The sequence below is a fragment of the Salmo trutta genome, chromosome 8, assembly GCF_901001165.1.
Source record: "Salmo trutta chromosome 8, fSalTru1.1, whole genome shotgun sequence".
NCBI classification, from domain to species: domain Eukaryota; kingdom Metazoa; phylum Chordata; class Actinopteri; order Salmoniformes; family Salmonidae; genus Salmo; species Salmo trutta.
Window position 1 is genome coordinate 33,333,543 of NC_042964.1, and position 20,848 is coordinate 33,354,390.

General features: G+C 43.1%; 1 protein-coding gene across 1 annotated transcript; it reads left to right on the top strand.

Annotated features, from left to right (window-relative positions):
* Window positions 1-686: 686 nt before the first annotated feature.
* On the top strand, window positions 687-18,156 carry LOC115198730 (leucine-rich repeat neuronal protein 3). Its single transcript, XM_029760957.1, has 2 exons — window positions 687-1,018; window positions 14,132-18,156. The coding sequence occupies exon 2, from the start codon at window positions 14,526-14,528 to the stop codon at window positions 16,644-16,646; it is 2,121 nt and encodes a 706-aa protein (XP_029616817.1). The 5' UTR covers window positions 687-1,018; window positions 14,132-14,525; the 3' UTR covers window positions 16,647-18,156.
* Window positions 18,157-20,848: the final 2,692 nt, after the last annotated feature.

Below are 20,848 nucleotides of genomic sequence, written 5' to 3' on the forward strand. Positions count from 1 at the left end.
GTGCAGTCCCCTGGGTCAACGTTGAAGGTCTGAGCATGGGCGGTAAAAGTGCGAAGCCAGCTTAAGGACAACTTCCTTCACAATTTATTCATCCCTGAAAATTGAGTTGGCTCCTTTCTAAAAGCTAGGGGGATTGTGGCCGCTGAAGCCTATACAAAGTAAGGGCACTTTAGAAGTCATGAACTTCTCATTATGAGAAACTTAATGATGTTTTACATTATTCATTCCAGAAGATATTATAAAACAGTAACTGTTTAATAACGGCATGTTATGATAAGATGGCACCAAATGGATAGCAACATGTCCTAAATGTCTCTAGGACCTGATGAACAGAGGGTATGGGAATCCAAATGATCTGTTCCAAACCACTGGTAAACCATACAGTAATGGAGCTTCCTCTTACCCAGCAGGAACATCCGTTTGTCGAACAATGTGTTCAAACCCCCCATGGGACTCAATCCGAGCGCAAGCTCTAATAGGAACAGATATCCATTTTCTTCCTGCGCCCTCATCTCATTTCCATCCTTATTGCTTCAAGACTCCCCTGCAAGACTCCCTGGGAGAGAGGGTCGAAGAAAGGACAGACGGGTGAATTCAGCCAACCAGACTCGGGATGCTGAGAGCGCCGTGCCTGAATCTCCAACGCCATTGGCTGTTCTCTGGAGAGCCGAGGTTGTTCTGATATTAATGAGTGTTGAGCAGAAAGCACCATGACTCTGTGACAGCTGATCGAGAGGGAGATGCGCCGTTAACCACCGTGGAAAAGGACACGGGGGATAGAGGCTCTTCTACCAACCCAACAGCTATCTCTGCTTGTGGACTTTCGGTTTTCTGATAGGGAACAACACTGGGAAGAAGGAAAATCTGGAGCTGGTCTCTCTCCAACTGCGTAAAAATAAGAAGCCGCCGTCTAGGCTTGTCTGTGTTGCGCGCTCTCTCTCCTCCGTCTCTGGACCAGTGCGCTAGATGGGGATATAGGGAATACTTATCGATCGATGGGAGAAGATGACTATTGCGGGTGAGTTCCCCCCTTTCCCCAATATTTTTTCTGTCATCTAGAGAGCAGATATGTGGGGCATATTCTTTATCGCCACTGTTGCAGTACGGATTTCCAAGAAGTTAACGGGAAATATCTGGTTTGCTGAAAGGCTTTGACGACACAGTAAATACTAGCATAACGAGAAAAGGTGTTGCTAAGCTATATAAAACATGATGTATGAAAATGTATATCGTTATGTTTTACTGCAAATGTAACAATCGGACATGCATGACAGCTTGGAAGGCTACTGATTGTTCTCGAACCTTCAGACGCAGGAAAGCTTTTGCGCAACTATGCAGAATGTGCTTTATGATGGAAATGGATTATGAATGAAATCCCACCAAAAATATACGACGTCGAATATATATATTTTCGTAAAGCAGGTGGATTTGTGCATATATGTATGCTATGATGCGCGTCCTGTTGCTGATGCATTTAGAGAGCGCGCACACAAGACACGTCTAGAAACTCTCAGAATGGTGGCTAACTCTCCCTCCCCTCTCGCTTTGCTCTCGGTTGAATCATCCTGTTGCAATCAAAGAGAACCCGTTCTCAGTAGCTACCTGCCACGAAAGCACTAATAGGCCTATCCCCGGGCTGCACGCAACACACACAACACGCGCACGCACACACACACACACACAAACACTCCCACGATGCATCGTGCATCAGATCCATTCGCTTCAGCACCATATCTGCACGTTGCATCCGGAGCTTTTGCGTAATGACACTTGTCACTGCGAGGCATCTTATGTTCAGATCATAGTCCACATTGAACACAATCACATAACCACATATCCCCGGAGCCTGACCTCCTACACCTTGCAGGATTTGGAAAGCGAAGCAGCGAGTCTCTAATCCTTTAACTGCATTGGGGCGTTTCTCTCCCTCTCTCTCTCCAAACTATAACCTCTCCAACGCTCATGGAATATTCAAATGAGAAGTCAACATGTCAGGCTTACTATAATGTATCCTATATATGAGGCACAGTTGTCCTTTGACAGTGTTTACCTTGTTGCTGGATCAGGGAATCAGTCTACCTTGTTGCTTCTGAAAGCTAATGCTGCTTATATTGAACATGGGCACAATGGGTCGAGAACCATTGGAAGCCTAACCAACACTCATTCAATATGAAATGATATAACATTGCTCAATGCTCACCATGAAACCTAACCACCCTTTTATCATTGTAATTTGCCTCTGATGGAGACCATCTTCATCCTGTGGTGAGAAAATGGCAGACCGAACGGTGCTTGGCACGCCTATCCAAGGCCAGCTCATCCTATAGCGCTGTATAGCACAGCATAGCACAGTAACCTGTCTCTATGTAACACAATTCATATTTAGCCTAGTCTACTGTACATTACATACAATACTGTTTACCTTCATTTTACAGAGCTCTGTGTATGTCTATGGACGGGTTGGTTGTTTAGCAACAAGGGGAAAACCAGATGGGGTTGGTTTAGACTGTTAACAACATTTAAACTGGTAGACTCTTACTATTTTTTTAGTTTTTAAATTTTATTTTTTAGAGTTTTTTAGAGTTTTTTAGTTTTTTAAAACGTTTTTTAGACTCTTACTAGTCTCCAAATGTTTATTGGAAACATAAATACATTTGCACAATGAGCACTTGTTGTTTCTCAAATATATCATTACAGTTGTTGGTTAGCTCATAAGTGGATTTTAGCCGTATTAGCATAGACATGACGTCAGTCAAAACACCTCAAAACAAGACATGGCATCTACAACAAGCTGAAACGAGACACACACAATTCCCCACATGGCAGCTTCTTGTCATTGTTGCTAGCTATCTGACCAGTAAGAGTCATAACAACACACTCCTTCCGTCCACATTGAACGCACGCACATAATTTTTGTGATGTTGTCAGCAAACCCGTCGATATTCACCTTCTCTTTAAACGAGTATTGCTATTCACTTTACTGAGTTAATCTGTAATGCTATGTGTCTAGCCTGGGATTTTAAGAATCAGAGCCCTAAATGTAACTACTTCTCCCTCTCAGGTGGGAATAAAAATCCTTCAGTCAAATGGTGATTTCATTTAGTTCAAAATAGATCATTGCTTTTTACCCAATAACTCCTGCAGTAGAGCACAGTGTAAACAGGTCTATTGATCTTGTTAGGGCTACATTACATTGGGCCTATGTGAAACAGGATTTAAATAGCTTTTTCTCATACAATAGCCTAATACAGTGATGTGTGCCAGTGTGTGGGTGTATGTATTTAGAGGAGAATTTACATGTAGCCCGAGTGCAATTTTCAAGGCTATCTATCTATGAGGAGGAGCAAAGATGTGTGGGTTTAACTCTCAGTCCTATACTCAATGTCAAAATACACTGCGCCTAATTAATTGTTAGTTGCATAATGATGTATGACAAGAAGCCCCTGGTTTGATTCTGATACCTGAATACACAGCATGGAAACAGTGGTGCAGACAGAGAGCTACAGGGAAGAGTTCAGAGCATTCAAGCATACAGTAGAGTAAACAGGCCTTCCATAGCTGATAGCCTTCTGTTTACAAACATATTTGGGTTGGGCACACATTAAGAAAAGCAAGTATGAATTCAAAATCAAAGTATTGTTGTTTACCTGCATCAATGACATTTCAGCTTTTCTAATCTAGCCTGAAAATGGCGTTGAAATGAAGCGATACCCTTTCATCCGTTCAAAGGTAACTCCTGAAGTCTCAGGGAATATAGATTTTAATCAGAGGGAGCATGGTAAGAGGGACATATGCAAATAGCATTTTCAAATAGAGGAGAGACATCTGAGGATTGCTGCCGTGCTTTCGATCTGTTCCATAATATTCAAGATTAATAGGTATAGCCCCGGATAAACTAATGAGAAGCTATTGCTTAGGAGTGATACAATACCACTGAGACTGAATGGGCTAAAATCCAGGCAGTCACGCAATTGTGAGCTACCCAGACAGAGTGATGGATGTATGGAGACACAGACACATGCATCATAGACTTGCACACCCACCCAGACACACGAGTACAGTCGACATGCATGCACAATTACACACACACACACACACACACACACACACACACACACACACACACACACACACACACACACACACACACACACACACACACACACACACAGACACAGACACATACACTCCCCTCTGTATGTATTTGGATAGTGAAGCAAACATTTTTAATTTTGCATCTGAGTTTGTAGAGTCACAAGCTTGATGTAGTCATTGCGTTCAAGAAATACAGGACCAAATACTAAACTTTTCACTTCTTTGATACACTATAACCACTATGGCAGGTAGCCTAGTGGTTAAAGTGTTGGGCCAGTAACCTGAAAGGTTGCTGGATCGAATCCCTGAGCTGACAAGATAAAAATCTGTCGTTCTGCTCCTGAACAAGGCAGTTAACCAACCAACTGTTCCCCGGTAGGCTGGCATTGTAAATAATAATTTGTTCTTAACTGACGGGCTAAAATAGTAACTGACGGACTTACCTAGTAAAAAAAAATAGTGAATTTGTCCAAATACTTATGACTTCTTCACATGGGGGGGACTAACAACATAAGGTGCTTTCATTTCTAAATGGTAGAATAGATACGTATGAAAATGCACTCAAATTAAAGGTGACATTCTATACTGTCGCCTCATATCAAACACTTGATTTCAAATCCAACATGCTGGAGTATATACCTTTGTAATTTTAGCTTGACTGTCCAAATACATACGGAGGGGAGTAAATGTGCACTGTACCCAACATCAGTACAGACATACCTCTACTGAGCCCATGGACATACCTGATATAGCAAACCATCTTGCATTTCCAGGTGGCAATTTTTTTTCTTTAACTAGGTAAGTCAGTTAAAGAACAAATTCTTATTTAAAACAACGGCCTAGCCCGGACGATGCTGGGCCAATTGTGCACCGCCCTATGAGACTCTCAATCACAACTTTATGTGATACAGCCTAGATTTAAACCAGGTACTGTAGTGCCACCTCTTGCACTGAGATGCAGTGCCTTAGACTGCTGCGCCACTCAGGAGCCCCAGACCGCTGCGCCACTCAGGAGCCCCAGACCGCTGCGCCACTCAGGAGCCCCAGACCGCTGCGCCACTCAGGAGCCCCAGGCATGTTCAGGCCTGTTCTGAGCCAAGGTGAATGGAAACAATAGGTACCCTAGAATACCCTATAATTTTTTATTTAACCTTTATTTAACTAGGCAAGTCAGTTAAGAACAAATTCTTATTTACAGTGAAGGCCTACACAGCCTATCAGAGCCATAAAATCATAGTAAAGAAGGCCGAGCTGAAATTAAATTCATTTCAGTGGTGTATAAAGATTGATTCTGTCTGCTGAAGGAAACATAGTCCCTGCAGACTCGTGGCCTCTTGACCAAATATATATATTATTCATATAAATATAGATAGCCGTGCATCTATCTCCAAGGGAGAAAACATGACACATTTGCACCTGCAGATTAAATTTCCTTCTGACTTTGAGTGAAATCTCTGTCTCCTTTCATTCTGGTTAACAACTATGAGGAGAATAATGTAGATGAGTGACAGGGAGAGTACGGTTATCTATTAGGGAGATAAATAAGTGTTTGGCGTGTTCGCCATGCTTTGGACCTTATCAATGGCTGATTTAGCGGGATTATAAAATGATGCCTTATTCTGTAATTCAGATGGGCTAACTTTCTTGTGCACGTGTGGTTAAACACGTGCATGTGTGTGAGTGTGTGTGTGTGTGCCTGCCTTTGCATGCATGCATGTGTCCGTTTGTGTGTGGTCTGTAGTTGCCTGTAGGCAAATGTTTGTGTGCATGTGATTTTGGATGTGTGTTCTCTGTTCTCTCTTGCTCAGCCCAAGGGCACTGGCTGTAGAGCAAGAGAGGCACGCGGCTGAGCTAGGCTGAGCTCAGACCTGGGGTGTCCTGTGGTTAATTTGGAACATTGATTCCGCATTAACTGTTGACTCGCTGCTGATTTGCGGCCATGCAAGAGCAGGTGTAAGGGGAAACGTTTTCCCCTTTTCACACCGCCACACAAAACTTAATTATGCACACACACTGCATAGTAGACAGTGTTTAATGGACTCTCCCCTTACCTTAGAAAAAAAGGTGTAATGGCAAATCAATGAGGTAAAGGGCAGGGGAAGGGACAGGAGGCTCACAAAGCAACCCACCAAGCGGCTTATCCATGCAGCACTTAGCCTGCCAGGCAGACAGACATGGGGACCGGGAGAGAATCAGGCAGGCAAACAGGGGCAGGTCAGGGAGACACATTGCGTTTCCTCTATTGGAGATAATGATGCTAATGGGTTGAATGGAGAAGAGGGAAGGAGTGGAGATGGAGAGGAGAGGAACCCACTATAGGGGTTTCATCTGGGGAAGAGAAGAATGAGAGAAAGCATGATGAGAAGAGAGAAGGAAATGGGCAATATAGAGAAAGGCAAGAGCAGGAGAGAGAAAGAGAGAGAGGGAGAGTGTGTGTGAGAGAGAGAGTGAGAGAGAGAGAGAGAGAGAGAGAGAGAGAGAGACAGGAGGGGGGAGAAGAAACACGGAAAGTAGGATGAGAAGAGAGAAGGGAAGGGAGATATTAGAGAGAGAGAGTGGGAGAGGAAGAGAGAGAGAGAAGAGGGGTAAAGAGAGAGCCTTTGATGATTATAACCAATGGATCAGAATTCCTGTGAACCATTTCTTAAATACACACGCCATTTCTCCTGCAAAAAGGAGGCAATTCCACTGATGCCCTACTTTGCAATTACGTATGACCTTTATGTCGGGGAAACAGTTTTAGCCCTGCCAGGGTAATGTCTACCTTTCAGCAGATACCATACTTCCTTGTTACCGGCGAAATGGTATAGGCTACATAATCACATCCCTGAGGGCCAGTATGTTCCCTTTCAACACCTACGATAGATGCAGCACATCCACTGTTTCCTCTGGGAATCTACTGTACATTCAGGGAGTTTTACTGACCCGTGATCAGAACAGAATGTGATGTTTATTTCATACATAAGACAGTACCTTTCGTTTCTTACAACATATCTACAAGCGACTGCACACTACCAAAATAATGATCTCAATTTTCTTCACCTCTCGACCCCAGCCTAATTTACCCCAACTTAATGTCGGTACAGAACATTTTGTGAATGTAACGCAACATCCCCTTTGTACCTCCATACTTATAAATACTGTAGATTGGCATAAATAAGTGACGGTTACATGTTCCAAAGTAATCATCTCCAGATCCCCCCTCATCGCCACTTGACCCCAGCCGACCGCCGCAGGCTAGGATTTAGAATTCACTTCAAACAAGCAGCTAGCTTCCAGACTAACAGTGCAGGCTGGCTGCTTGATGATGAGATGAGCCACAGCGGCATGGCTGAGTTACCGTCACAGAGTCAGGAGGAGCCCAGCTCTCTGCTTGTCTGAACTGAATTCTTCCGCTGCGCTATGTTCGCTACGTACTCCAGTTCTGAGACTGCCGTCGTTGATGTCGTTTGTGGTGACGTGAAAATGAGGTTGTGTTGTACAAAACAAAGTCATCATTAATTGGATCATCTCTAGCCAATCAGAGTATCAAAGCCAATGACGAATTTTCAAAAATTGCTGCTTTACCCATATGTGTCCTGCCTCTTGTCCAACTCATCGGTTTCTAGGACCCATCAAAACAGTTGTCAGAATCAGAACATGTGTTTGTGTTCTAGAAATCATTGGGGATGTACTCTGGAGAAGAAACTATCGTCTGTTGGCATGTTGTAGCGCAATGGTCACCAAGGCATTGATAAGGCAATCCTAATCGATCACCAAACATTTCTGTAAAAAACTACAACGATAAAGCTTTGCATGCCTATATTTTGTATTCGTTTCACGCTGTTGTCGGGCGGTGCACTTGATTCAGCCGCCCTAGCGACTGTATATATATATATGTAGATATGTATCTAGTCCCCTCATTTGAAGGTGTCATAAATATTTGGACAAATGTATTTATAGTGTATTACATTTAGTCAAAAGGTTAGTATTTGGTACCCATTTGTGGACAAGATACATGAAGGGCTTTAATTTCTAAACGATAAAACAGATATGTATGAAAATACCCTCAAGTAAAAGGTGACATTATGTACTGTCACCTCATATAAAAAATGTGATCTCAAATCCAAAATGCTGGAGCGAAGAGCCAAATTAAAAGTTTTAGTACATAGGGGAGTGTATGTGCCACTGGCCTGGACACATTGGAAGCAGTAGGGACAAATCCAGATTTCTATTTCTCTCTCCCTTTGCCGTATCGTTCTGTTGATGCTGCACTGCATCAGGACTCTGATTAGGAGCATCCATCTTATAATTCCATTTGGCTTCGGTATTAACCGCATTCCTCTTTGTCTGAGAACCGCAGGCGTTATGCAAGTTATTGCCACTTAACGCCAAACAAGCTCCAGTTTTCCCTCCTCCCCTCTTTGTTCCTTGGAACTCTTGTTTTCACCTAAGCTTAAATGGGTTATGGCTGATTTCCCTCATCTGTCTTGGGCTAAGGTTTTTAATGCCATTACGACTTCCTCAGGTCACTGGAGGTTAATGTGATGGTATTGATACCCAGGCAGTAATTTTTTCCTAGATATTTTCTCCATTGCTTCCTGTTGGCTACTGGTAATTGAACAGTGTATTGTGGGGGAAATTAACTGTATTGTGGGGGAAAATTAACTGTATTGAAAGGGAAAGAAAACCCAGCTTGACCTGATTTCATACTGACATGTTAGTACAGTGCAGGAAACACTTGAATCCTGGACTAGACACAGTAGTTAAGTGTACGAGCCCTTTGCCACATACACTATTGCAGGCTGTACTGTTTGTAGTTTACAGCAGCTAGAGTACAGTGGCTTGCGAAAGTATTCACCACCTTGTCATTGTTCCTACTTTGTTGCCTTACAACCTGGAAATAAAATTGATTTTTTGGGGGGGGGTTTGTATCATTTGATTTACACAACATGCCTACCACTTTGAAGATACAAAATATTTTTGATTATGAAACAAACAAGAAATAAGACAAAAAAACAAAACTTGAGCGTGCATAACTATTCAACCCCCCAAAGCCAATACTTTGTAGAGCCACCTTTTGCAGCAATTACAACTGCAAGTCTCTTGGGTTATGTCTCTATAAGCTTGGCACATCTAGCCACTAGGATTTATGCCCATTCTTTAAGGCAAAACTGCTCCAGCTCCTTCAAGTTGGATGGGTTCTGCTGATGTACAGCAATCTTTAAGTCATGCCACAGATTCTCAATTGGATTGAGGTCTGAGCTTTGACTAGGCCATTCCAAGACATTTAAATGCTTCCCCTTAAACCATGCAAGTGTTGCTTTAGCAGTATGATTATGTATGAAGGTGAACCTCCATCCCAGTCTCAAATCTCTGGAAGATTGAAGCAGATTTCCCTCAAGAATTTCCCTGTATTTAGCACCATCCCTCATTCCTTCAATTCTGACCAGTTTCCCAGTCCCTGTGATGAAAAACATCCCCACAGCATGATGCTGCCACCACCATGCTTCACTGGGGATAGTGTTCTCGGGGTGATGAGAGGTGTTGGGTTTGCGCCAGATATAGCGTTTTCCTTGATAGCCAAAAAGCTAAATTTTAGTCTCATCTGACCAGAGTACCTTCTTCCATATGTTTGGGGAGTCTCCCACATGCCTTTTGGCGAACACCAAACATGTTTGCTTATTTTTTTTCTGGCCACTCTTCCGTAAAGCCCAGTTCTGTGGAGTGTACGGCTTAAAGTGGTCCTATTGACAGATATTTCAATATCCGCTGTGGAGCTTTGCAGCTCCTTCTGGGTTATCTTTGGTCTCTTCATTGCCTCTCTGATTAATGTCCTCCTTGCCTGGTCTGTGAGTTTTGGTGGGCGGCCCTCTTTTAGAAGGTTTGTTGTGGTGCCATATTCTTTCTATTTTTTAATAATGAACTTAATGGTGCTCTGTGGGATGTTCAAAGTTTTGGATTTATTTTTTTATAACCCAACCCTGATCTGTACTTCTCCACAACTTTGTCCCTGACCTGTTTGGAGAGCTCCTTTGTCTTCATAGTACTTCTTGCTTGGTGGTACCCTTTGCTTAGTGGTGTTGCAGACTCTGAGGCCTTTCTGAACAGGTGTATATATACTGAGATCATGTGACAGATCATGTGGCACTTAGATTGCACATAGGTGGACTTTATTTAACTAATTATGTGACTTCTGAAGGTAATTGTTTGCACCAGATCTTATTTAGGGGATTCATAGCAAAGGGGGTGAATACATATGCACGCACCACTTTTCCGTTTTTATTTCTTTTGAATTTTTTGAAGCAAGTTATTTTTTTAATTTCACTTCACCAATTTGGACTATTTTGTGTATGTCCATTACATGAAATCCAAATAAAAATCAATTTAAATTATAGGTTGTAATGCAGCAAAATAGGAAAAACGCCAAGGGGGGTGAATACTTTTGCAAGGCACTGTATATTCTTACCTTACACACTGCGTGGGGTAGTATTTACAACATGTTTACTTTTTCACGTTTGCATTATAAGGCTAGGAGACCGAATACCTCTGAATAGGCTATTTAAACCTAGCGATGGATTTCGTATCATCATCTCTTTTACACTATTGTATTATGAACCTGGCAGTGTCCTAAACATTTAAAATACTCTAGCCTAGCTTGAAAGTTCTGTCGGTGTCACCTCCAATTCCCCATTTCTCTGTCCCCTGACTAATGTCTCTTAATGTTCTGTTGAATAGTAGAGCAGCAGAGCACGGAGACAGTCTCCTCCGTTGGGTCATGAATTAAACATTAATAAGTGAACTTACTTAACAATATTAAGTTACAGACGTAATGTTGAAGTAATTCATGTATTTAGTTTCTAATATGAAAGTGGTCACCATCAGCATAAAAGCAGAGGGCATGGGAGTTGAATTAGGTTCAGTTCTTAAGGGATGTCTTTACATTTTTAAGCTTATTGTTGATTAAACAGTATCACAAAAGAGCACATCACCAATAGCACCAATCTCTCAACATTCTCTGAGATGTTTCAATTCATTTATTAAATAGGATGCTCAGTGCACACTCATTCAACAGAAAATCTGGCATCCCTAAAGTACTGGTACTCGGGTAGTTTAACCTTGTCCAAAAGTGAAGGGTAAAAACCTTTATGATCTATGATTATGTGTGGAGGAAATGCAATAGTGCTGCAGCGTGTATAATAATTCTAGCCCTCTTGTCATTACACAACGGGAGAGGCTAAGAAAATATTATGCAGGGTGTGAACACAACCAGAAATAAATTGTATGGCAAAACATCAATTTTCATGAATCAAGTTGTGATTATCATAACTCAAATTTACTCACAGATGAGTAAGTACTGAGCAACGCTGTTATGTTATCCAGGCACACCACACCATTTGAATCAACAACTAACCTCAATATAATCATACACTAGTCTACATGTCATGTGTAGGAGGGATTTTAAGCACTGACATTAAATGGATATGAAAATAGCCCTTTGTTCCATTGTACAATCAACACGGCAGTACTGTAGGCTACCTTGCTACCCGTTCCAACATTCGGATTCCATATCACCTTGCCAAATCTGAAGGAATCCAGGAAGAAGGTAGTATTCATTCACTCCATTTAATATATTGTGTGGCAGCTCTTTTTTTTAAATTATTTTTTACAGACCCCTGATTCCTCGTTCAGGCTGCTACCGGTATTTTCCAGCCTCCATTTTGTGACCACTGTGAAGAAGCCCCGTTGGCTCACAAAGATATTGATCACCCAATGGAAGTCATATCCAAATAATGTCTCATTTAGCCAATTAGCAGGCAGGGTGGGTGATTAACAGCATAACAAGGCACCAGACCCTAAGGGACCGACAATGGCTACCCACTGTGATGGAACATGCGGTGGATGCAATAACGTTTAGCCCAAACACATTAAGGTGTCTCTAATTGTGATTAGTAAACACAGGAACAAGAGCAAGCAGGGGGTGAGAACCGAAACACCATAGAAGAAAATTACAGTTGTAAGAGAAAGGAAGGTCCTGTGTTCTTTCCCCAGTGAATATTAAGCAAAGAGCTAAACAATGAGAGTCAATGCTCCCTGAGGGAAAGAGAGGGTAACCATGTTTTTCAGAATGCTCTAGGTATTCCACTTACTAAAGTGCCAGGTGATTTGAAAAATAATATCCCCCCCCACCCTCTCTTGTCGCTTTCTCTCTCTCTCTCCCTCCCTACCTCATCCAAAACCACATTCTCAGCCACACACTCCGACAGTGGCTTGAGAAATGAACTCTTGGCCTGTTTTGCCATTGGGGCTGACTGCAGTGTTTTTGTAGCACCGTTCGGACTTTCTCATCTCCGTCGTCGTCTCGGAGCACCGGGGTGGAAACAGAAATGAGGATGATGGAATGTCTCGGGTGCAGTGCACCCCTCCTCTCTCTCTTTCCCCCTTTCCTTTTTTCTTCTCTCCGTCTTGTGGCTCTGCCTGGCGTTTTGTTGCTCTGCAGCCCAGGTTATGACAAGCACCATCAAACCCATCCGTTCAGTAAAAAAGTGTTTATGTATGACAAATGATAAAGAGCAACATCCTAACTGTGGAGAGGTAAGCATAGAGAGGAAACAGTAAACAGAAACGCAGCAAAAGTCATTTTGTGTTCATGAGTACTTTTAAATGAAAATTGTACTTTTTACTTAATTTTTTTATTTTTCATGTTTTTTTTAAATCTGTTTCCCATACATATTTTCCCAGGTGATATACATTTTGTATAGAAAAGTATGTGCAGACCCCTTCAAATTAGTGGCACTGTTATAGGATGCCACCTTTCCAACAAGTCAGTTCGTCAAATTTCTGCCATGCTACAGCTGCCCCGGTCAACTGTAAGTGCTGTTATTATGAAGTGGAAACGTCTAGGAGCAACAACGGCTCAGCCGCGATGTGGTAGGTCACACAAGCTCACAGAACGGGACCGCCGAGTGCTGAAGCAGGTAGCGCGTAATCTGTTCTCAGTTGCAGCACTCACTACCGAGTTCCAAACTGCCTCTGGAAGCAACGTCAGCACAATAACTGTTTGTCGGGAGCTCCATGAAATGGGTTTCCATGGCCGAGCAACCGCGCACAAGCCTAAGATCACCATGCTCAATGCCAAGCGTCGGCTGGAGTGGTGTAAAGCTTGCTGCCATCGGACTCTGGAGCAGTGGAAACACGTTCTCTGGAGTGATGAATCAATCATCACCATCTGGCAGTCCGTTGGACGAATCTGGGTTTGGCAGATGCCAGGAGAACGCTACCTGCCCCAATGCATAGTGCAAACTGTAAAGTTTGGTGGAGGAGGAATAATGGTCTGCGGCTGTTTTCATGGTTCGGGCTAGGCCCCTTAGTTCCAGTGAAGGGAAGTCTTAACGCTACAGCATACAATGACATTGTAGACAATTCTGTGCTTCCAACTTCGTGGCAACAGTTTGGGCAAAGCTCTTTCCTGTTTCAGCATGACAATGCCCCTGTGCACAAAGCGAGGTCCATACAGAAATGGTTTGTAGAGATCGGTGTGGAAGAACTTGACTGGCTTGCACAGAGCCCTGACCTCAACCCCATCGTACTCGCAGACTGCGAGCTAGGCCTAATCGCCCAATATCAGTGGTAGTTAGTAACTTTTTTCAAAATGCAAGCTGAGACATAAAAAACGGTATCCACAGGTTCATCTGACTCTGGGGAAGGACATAAAGGGCTTCATTGCCAAAATCCTAAAGTATCCCTTTAAGCCGACGCAATCTGCCATTTAAGAATTTAATAAAGACTTATCGCTTTAACTCTAAAGGCACTATCCTCCTATATTTATCCTTTAATGCCATATCAGGAGGGCACAGAAATGCCCCCAAATTATATGAAATAGGTCAAGCAGATCTAAATCCGTGCTGATGTGTCTTGAAGGGCCGTGCAATGTAAATGTCAACATGCGTCCTTCTGCCTCTATAACAAATGTCAATATGTCTAAATCCCCTTTGTATGATGCACCCAGGTTTTCTGTCAATGTATTCACAGTTTTTTCCCCTCTCTTCTTTTACAGGTGGGAATGGACTCATTTGACGATGCAGGCAGCTAGTAACAACGGCGAGAGATGGATGTGATTCATCTTCAAAAGAAAGCAGAGCGTTAATGGAGGCTAACCCAGATGTGTTTAGCAGGACTGTAGCTTACTGAGGTATATGTTCATCGTTATCTACTTGGGCCTGTATGACTGAAGTCTTAACCCCAACCCTTACGCCCAGGAGGGAAAATTGAGCGGTTGGACGCCAGTACAACCACAGCAAAACAAAAGCCCCCTGGGAAACCCTCCTTACCGGTGGGGGGTAGTCAGTCGCTATAGCAACAGCAACAAATTATTCATTATTTGTGAAGTTAACAGCTCAGACCACTTAATCTACAAAGACCAATTACTTACTGGAGGGAATCGGGCCAATATGAAGGACGTGTCATTTGTAGATTGTTTCTTCGTAGGCCTTGCCATGACTGCCTTTGTTCTGGCCTCTGAGGAGAGAGTCGATTGCCCTCAGCTATGTGTGTGTGAGATCAGACCCTGGTTCTCTCCCAGCTCCGTGTACATGGAGGCCCCAATTGTTGACTGTAATGACTTGGGACTTTTCACTCTGTCTGGGAGATTACCAATGGACACACAAGTGCTATTGCTGCAGACCAACAACATTGCAAAGATTAAGAAACCTTTGGATTACCTGGCCAACATCACAGAGATTGACTTGTCGCAAAACAACTTATCCTCAATGAGTGACATCCACCTCGGGCGGCTGCCTCAGCTGCTGTCCTTACACATGGAGGAGAACTGGATACGCCAGCTGCCAGATAGCTGCCTGGCAGAGCTGGCCAACCTTCAGGAGCTTTACATGAACCACAACCTGATCTCCTCCATCTCCCCCACGGCGTTCCAGGGTCTCCACAGCCTCCTCCGGCTCCACCTTAACTCCAACAAGCTGCAGACGATCAGTAGCGAGTGGTTCGACACCATACCCAATCTGGAAATACTCATGATTGGGGAGAATCCGATCACCTCCGTTCAAGACATGAACTTCAAGCCCCTTCGTAATCTCCGAAGTCTAGTTCTGACCAGGATGAACCTATCGCAGTTACCCGACGGCGCTCTATCTGGCCTCGACAACTTGGAGAGCATCTCGTTCTATGACAACACCTTCCCCGAAGTTCCCCACGCAGCTCTGAGGAACTTAAACAACCTCAAGTTTCTGGATCTAAACAAGAATCCCATAGGGAGGATACAGCGTGGAGATTTTACAGACATGCTCCACCTCAAAGAGCTGGGCATTAACAGCATGCCGGAACTGGTCTCTATCGACAGCTTTGCCCTCAACAACCTCCCCGAACTGACTAAGATCGAGGCCACCAACAACCCCAGGCTCTCTTACATCCATCCCAATGCTTTCTACAAACTGCCCAGGCTGGAGACATTGATGCTGAATGGGAACGCGCTCAGCGCCCTACACAGGATTACCGTGGAGTCCCTTCCCAACCTGCGGGAGGTGAGCATGCACAGCAACCCCATCCGTTGCGACTGTGTGGTCCGCTGGATGAACATGAACAAGACCAACATACGCTTCATGGAACCGGATTCACTCTTCTGCGTGGAGCCTCCTGAGTACGAGGGCCAGCATGTCCGCCAGGTCCACTTCAGGGAGATGACAGAGATCTGTCTGCCACTCATCTCTCCTGAGAGCATGCCCGGGCACGTCAGCGTTGACAACGGGAGTTCTGTATCGCTCCACTGCCGTGCCTTTGCCGAACCCGAACCGGACATCTACTGGATCACACCTTCTGGTACCAGGGTCCTGCCCAATACCGTTTCAGATAAATACTACATGCACTCAGAGGGAACGTTTGACATCTATGATGTAACAGAGAACGAGGCTGGACTGTACACCTGCGTTGCCCACAATCTGGTCGGTGCAGACCTAAAGTCAGTCTCAGTGGAGGTGGATGGATACTTCCCCCGACCTGCCAACGGCTCTTTGGACGTCAACATCAAATCAGTGCAGTCCAACTCGGTCCTGGTGGCCTGGAAAGCCGCCCATGGTGGTCTGGCTCCTAACATAAAGTGGTACAAGGCTTCCGACCCCAACCACCCGACCATGGCATTCACTGCACGCGTACCATCTGATGTGAAAGTGTACAATCTCACCCATCTGACTCCCGCCACCCAGTACAAGGTGTGTGTGGACATCCGCGGCATCCTCTACAAACATGACACGAAATGTGTCAATGTCACCACAAAGGGATTAGAGCTGGCAGCCAAGGACACTGAAAAGTGGCACGCGGCAGTAATTGCTGTCTTTGGTGTGCTTCTCGCTGTGATTTCAGTGGCCTGTCTGCTTATTTATGTGTCTCTGAGGAACCACCACCTTTGTGGGGATTTAAGGAAATGCCACTCCAAAGTGTCCCTGACGCCGGTGGCCGGCCTGCACTCTCCTTTTACAAGGCTGTGGGTCTCAGGGAACGGACTGCCAACTGCAGTGGAAGTGAAACCCACAGTCATAAATGTATCTGACAATGCCTTTTAAAGAACTATACCCCCGTGGAGCTTACCACACAATCGCAAAGAATGGACAAAGCGTATAAAAAGGAGAAACCTGCAGTAATTGTTTAAAAATGTGCATCGGCTTCCTTTTAGCTTTGACTCTGACATTCTGGAAAAATATACACCATCATTGAATTGAGGAGTAACCGGTAGGAGGGAGACAGACCACTCTCTTGGTTACAACATAATATCTGACGTGGCGGCTTTATAACAATTCAATTGCTTTATCAAGCTAACATCACCAGGGAGATCGTTTTCCCTGCTAAAACACACAGTTCGACATCCCTGGGTTCTTCACAGAGTACAGATAGAATAAGAGAATATGATGACGATGGTGTTCTCTCTCTTGTAATTGACTGTTAAATGTGTTAAGAATAGTGGAACTGTCCTTGTGGTCCCCAAGCAATAGCGTCTGTGCTGTACAACATCCATAGGTGAGATAGAGATGACAACTGTCTATAACGGAGGAACTATGTAGTAGAATAGACAACAATAATGACTATGGTGTAAAAATTTTGATGAATATACCCTTTTTTCTATTTAGAAAGAGAGGATTTTTGTTTTTTCATTGATAAATTGTTATATATTCTATCTGCTAATGTATACATAAACCCTCTGTTGTAATATCTGGACAGTAAACTGGTGTGATATTAATAATGACAGACACAAATCACTCATAACAACAACATCATTATGCTAAATAAAATGATACTGCGTATGGGTACAGTATATAGAGAGGGTATTTAAGAAATGGTTGTTTGCAAGTGTTTGAAGAAGGATCTAAGAATCTTGACAAAGGCAGACCTTGAGTTGATGGTGAGTCGATGGTCTACATGTGATTGTCTGTCCTGACATCTCCTAGAGAGGAATGATTGTGGTTTCCCACTGGGCAAAAACTGGTTAAATCAACATTGTTTCCACGTAATTTCAACAACAAAAAATGAAATGTGATGACGTTGAATCAACGTGGAAAACTGATTGGATTGGAAAAATGTCATCAACATAAGGGTATTTCGTCCCCCCCCCCAACTTTTAACCTAAATCCAATGACATGGTGGTATTTGTTGTTGATGTCACGTTTAATTCAAGTTGACAACTCAACCAAATGAAAAGCAAAACTAGATGTTGAACTGACGTCTGTGCTCAGTGGGTTGTTACGTCCCGGTAAGTGCCTACTACAAGAACTACACAAGAAGTACACAGGAAGTACACAGGAAGTACACAAGAACTACTACAGAGAAATAACAACAAGGCCATGTCATATCTGCAGACTCACAAGCTAATCTCAAGTACTTTTAGTGAAAATACATTCTTAGTATTTTTGGCATATAAACATTTTAAAAACGTTGCATTCTTGCTTTGGGTGTAAAGTTATAAAAGCCATTTTTATATTGACTGTACTGTCTGTGATATCTGGGCACAACTGGGACTGAGATAAGAATCTGTGCTGAGAAAAAAAAAATGTAATAAACATCAACGTTTCTTTGCAATCATAGGGTTAGTCCCTCTCTCCCCTTTCTTCAGAGTGCTGAAATAATTTTATTATCTCACTACACGACAATCATCACAGTGGACTTGATGAAAAACACTATACAACCTTTTGTGTTCCTGACCTTTATATTGCCAGGAAACCTTGATAATGATCACACAGCATTTCATATAAGAGCAAAAATGCCTGTGGTAACACAATGTGAATATACTGTATCATATGAGTTTGTATGTATTTTAGCCTACATTGTTATTCCCAGATACACCCCAATACAGCCTCATTAACTGGCTCATTAGGAACATGTTCATTATTTAGACAGAGGTCCATGGTCTGAACAAACCCAGCAAAGTCAGTGTCACAGTCATGTAGAGCGGAAAGATACAAAGTCCCAATGACAACGCTCTGCAAGGGAAGTCAGCCGGTTAAAGCTTGCTCCAAAGCAGACGGAATCGGAAAATCGCATTATATTTGTTTCATTAAGGATCCGATGCTGGAGTCTCGAACATAAAAATACCAGACATGATGAATGTCTGTCAGGGGCAGGGTGACATGGAGGATTTATCAGACAGGACCTGCCTCATACATCACTGCAGCCTTCAGCACCATGGACAGGGCTTTCAGAGCTCAGCCATTTGTCACAGACAAAGGGAGCTAAAATATGAGCAAAGCCCCTCCGCTCAGGTAGTGGCTCAGGTCAGACTGAGCTGAACGTTGACAGTCTGCCCGAGTCTGACGCACACAGAGGCACACACAGATTGTACATACACTACCGTTCAAAAGTTTGTGGTCACTTAGAAATGTCCTTGTTTTTGAAAGAAAAACTTTTTTTTTTGCCCATTAACATAACAGCAAATTGATTAGAAATACAGTGTAGACATTGTTCATGTTGTAAATCATTTTTCATGGAATATCTACATAGGCGTACAGAGGCCCATTATCAACAAGCATCACTCCTGTGTTCAAATATCATGTTGTGTTAGCTAATACAAGTTTAACAGGCTAATTGATCATTATTAAACACTTTTGCAATTACGTTAGCACAGGCTCTTTCTTTGCAGCTCTGCCTAGAAGGCCAGCATCCCGGAGTCGCCTCTTCACTGTTGACATTAAGACTGGTGTTTTGCGTGTACTATTTAATGAAGCTGCCAGTTGAGGACTTGTGAGGCGTCTGCTTCTCAAACTAGACACTCTAATGTACTTGCTCAGTTGTGCACCGGGGCCTCCCACTCCTCTTTCTATTCTGGTTAGAGACAGTTTGCGCTGTTCTTTGAAGGGAGTAGTACACAGCATTGCACAAGATCTTCAGTTTCTTGGAAAATTCTCGCATGTAAAAGCCTTCATTTCTCAGAACAAGAATAGACTGACAAGTTTCAGAAGAAAGTTCTTTGTTTCTGGCCATTTTGAGCCTGTATTTGAACCCATGAATGCTGATGCTCCAGATACTCAACTAGTCTAAAGGAGGCCAGTTTTATTGCTTCGTTAATCAGACAACAGTTTTCAGCTGTGCTAACATAATTGCAAAAGGGTTTTCTAATGATCAACTAGCCTTTTAAAATGATAAACTTGAATTAGCTAACACAACGTGCCATTGGACACAGGAGTGATGGTTGCTGATAATGGACCTCTGTACGCCTATGCAGATATTCCATAAAAAATCAGCCGTTTCTAGCTACAATAGTCATTTACAACATAACAATGTGTACACTGTATTTCTGATCAAATTGATGTTATTTTAATGGACAAAAAATGTGCTTTTCTTTCGAAAACAAGGACATTTCTAAGTGACCCCAAACTTTTGAACAGTAGTGTACATACACACAAGCAAGCAAGCACCCACACACACAAACACACACACACACGCACACACACAAATACATACATACATACATACAGACAGACACACACACACAGACACACACACACACACACACACACACATACAGACACACACACACGCACACACACACATACATACAGACACACACACACACACACACACACACACACACACACACACACACACACACACGCACACGCACACACACACATACAGACACACACACACACACACACCTTGCAATATCTTTACCCTGGAGACATCATGAGGTGCTACTGTGGCTAAAAGCTGTGTGCTCTATGTGCCCACAAGGAGAACAGTGTGTTCTTAGAAGAACCAACAGCTCATGGGGTATTATTATTTTTTAGCACGAACCCATGATTTGATTACATCCTTGGATGAACAGGCTCAAGACTTAACCCCAAATTCATTTCTCCTCTGTCTACACCTCTCTCCCCTTCTCTCTCTCTCTCTCTCTCACTCTCTCGAAGCGGGTATGAACTCAGGTGATAGCTTTTTCCCTGTAATTGTACATTCACAGCCACCTATGAGAGACATCGGGATTTAACTTAAATCCTACATGAAAAGAGCCAGTGAGGTGCAGCCATTTAATCCACAGAGGGTGTAAAAAGAGAGTTTCTGATGAATCTTCAAATATTTTCTTTGAATCACTTTCTACTATTATAAAAAAAAAATCCCCATCTGCAATGCTGAGATATTAAAGCATTTTCTCTGTGCACATTTTTTATTATCTATGTGTATATTAAGGTGTTTCTGCCAGTTATACAGTTCCATTTAATTATGCAAGGATCATCACCACCAACGTCAGTCTCCATGGTGGTATAAGCTAATATTATTG

Bases quoted from the DNA above. Each gene is read 5' to 3' on its own strand.
- LOC115198730 (XM_029760957.1), top strand. From the start codon at position 14,526: ATGAAGGACGTGTCATTTGTAGATTGTTTCTTCGTAGGCCTTGCCATG.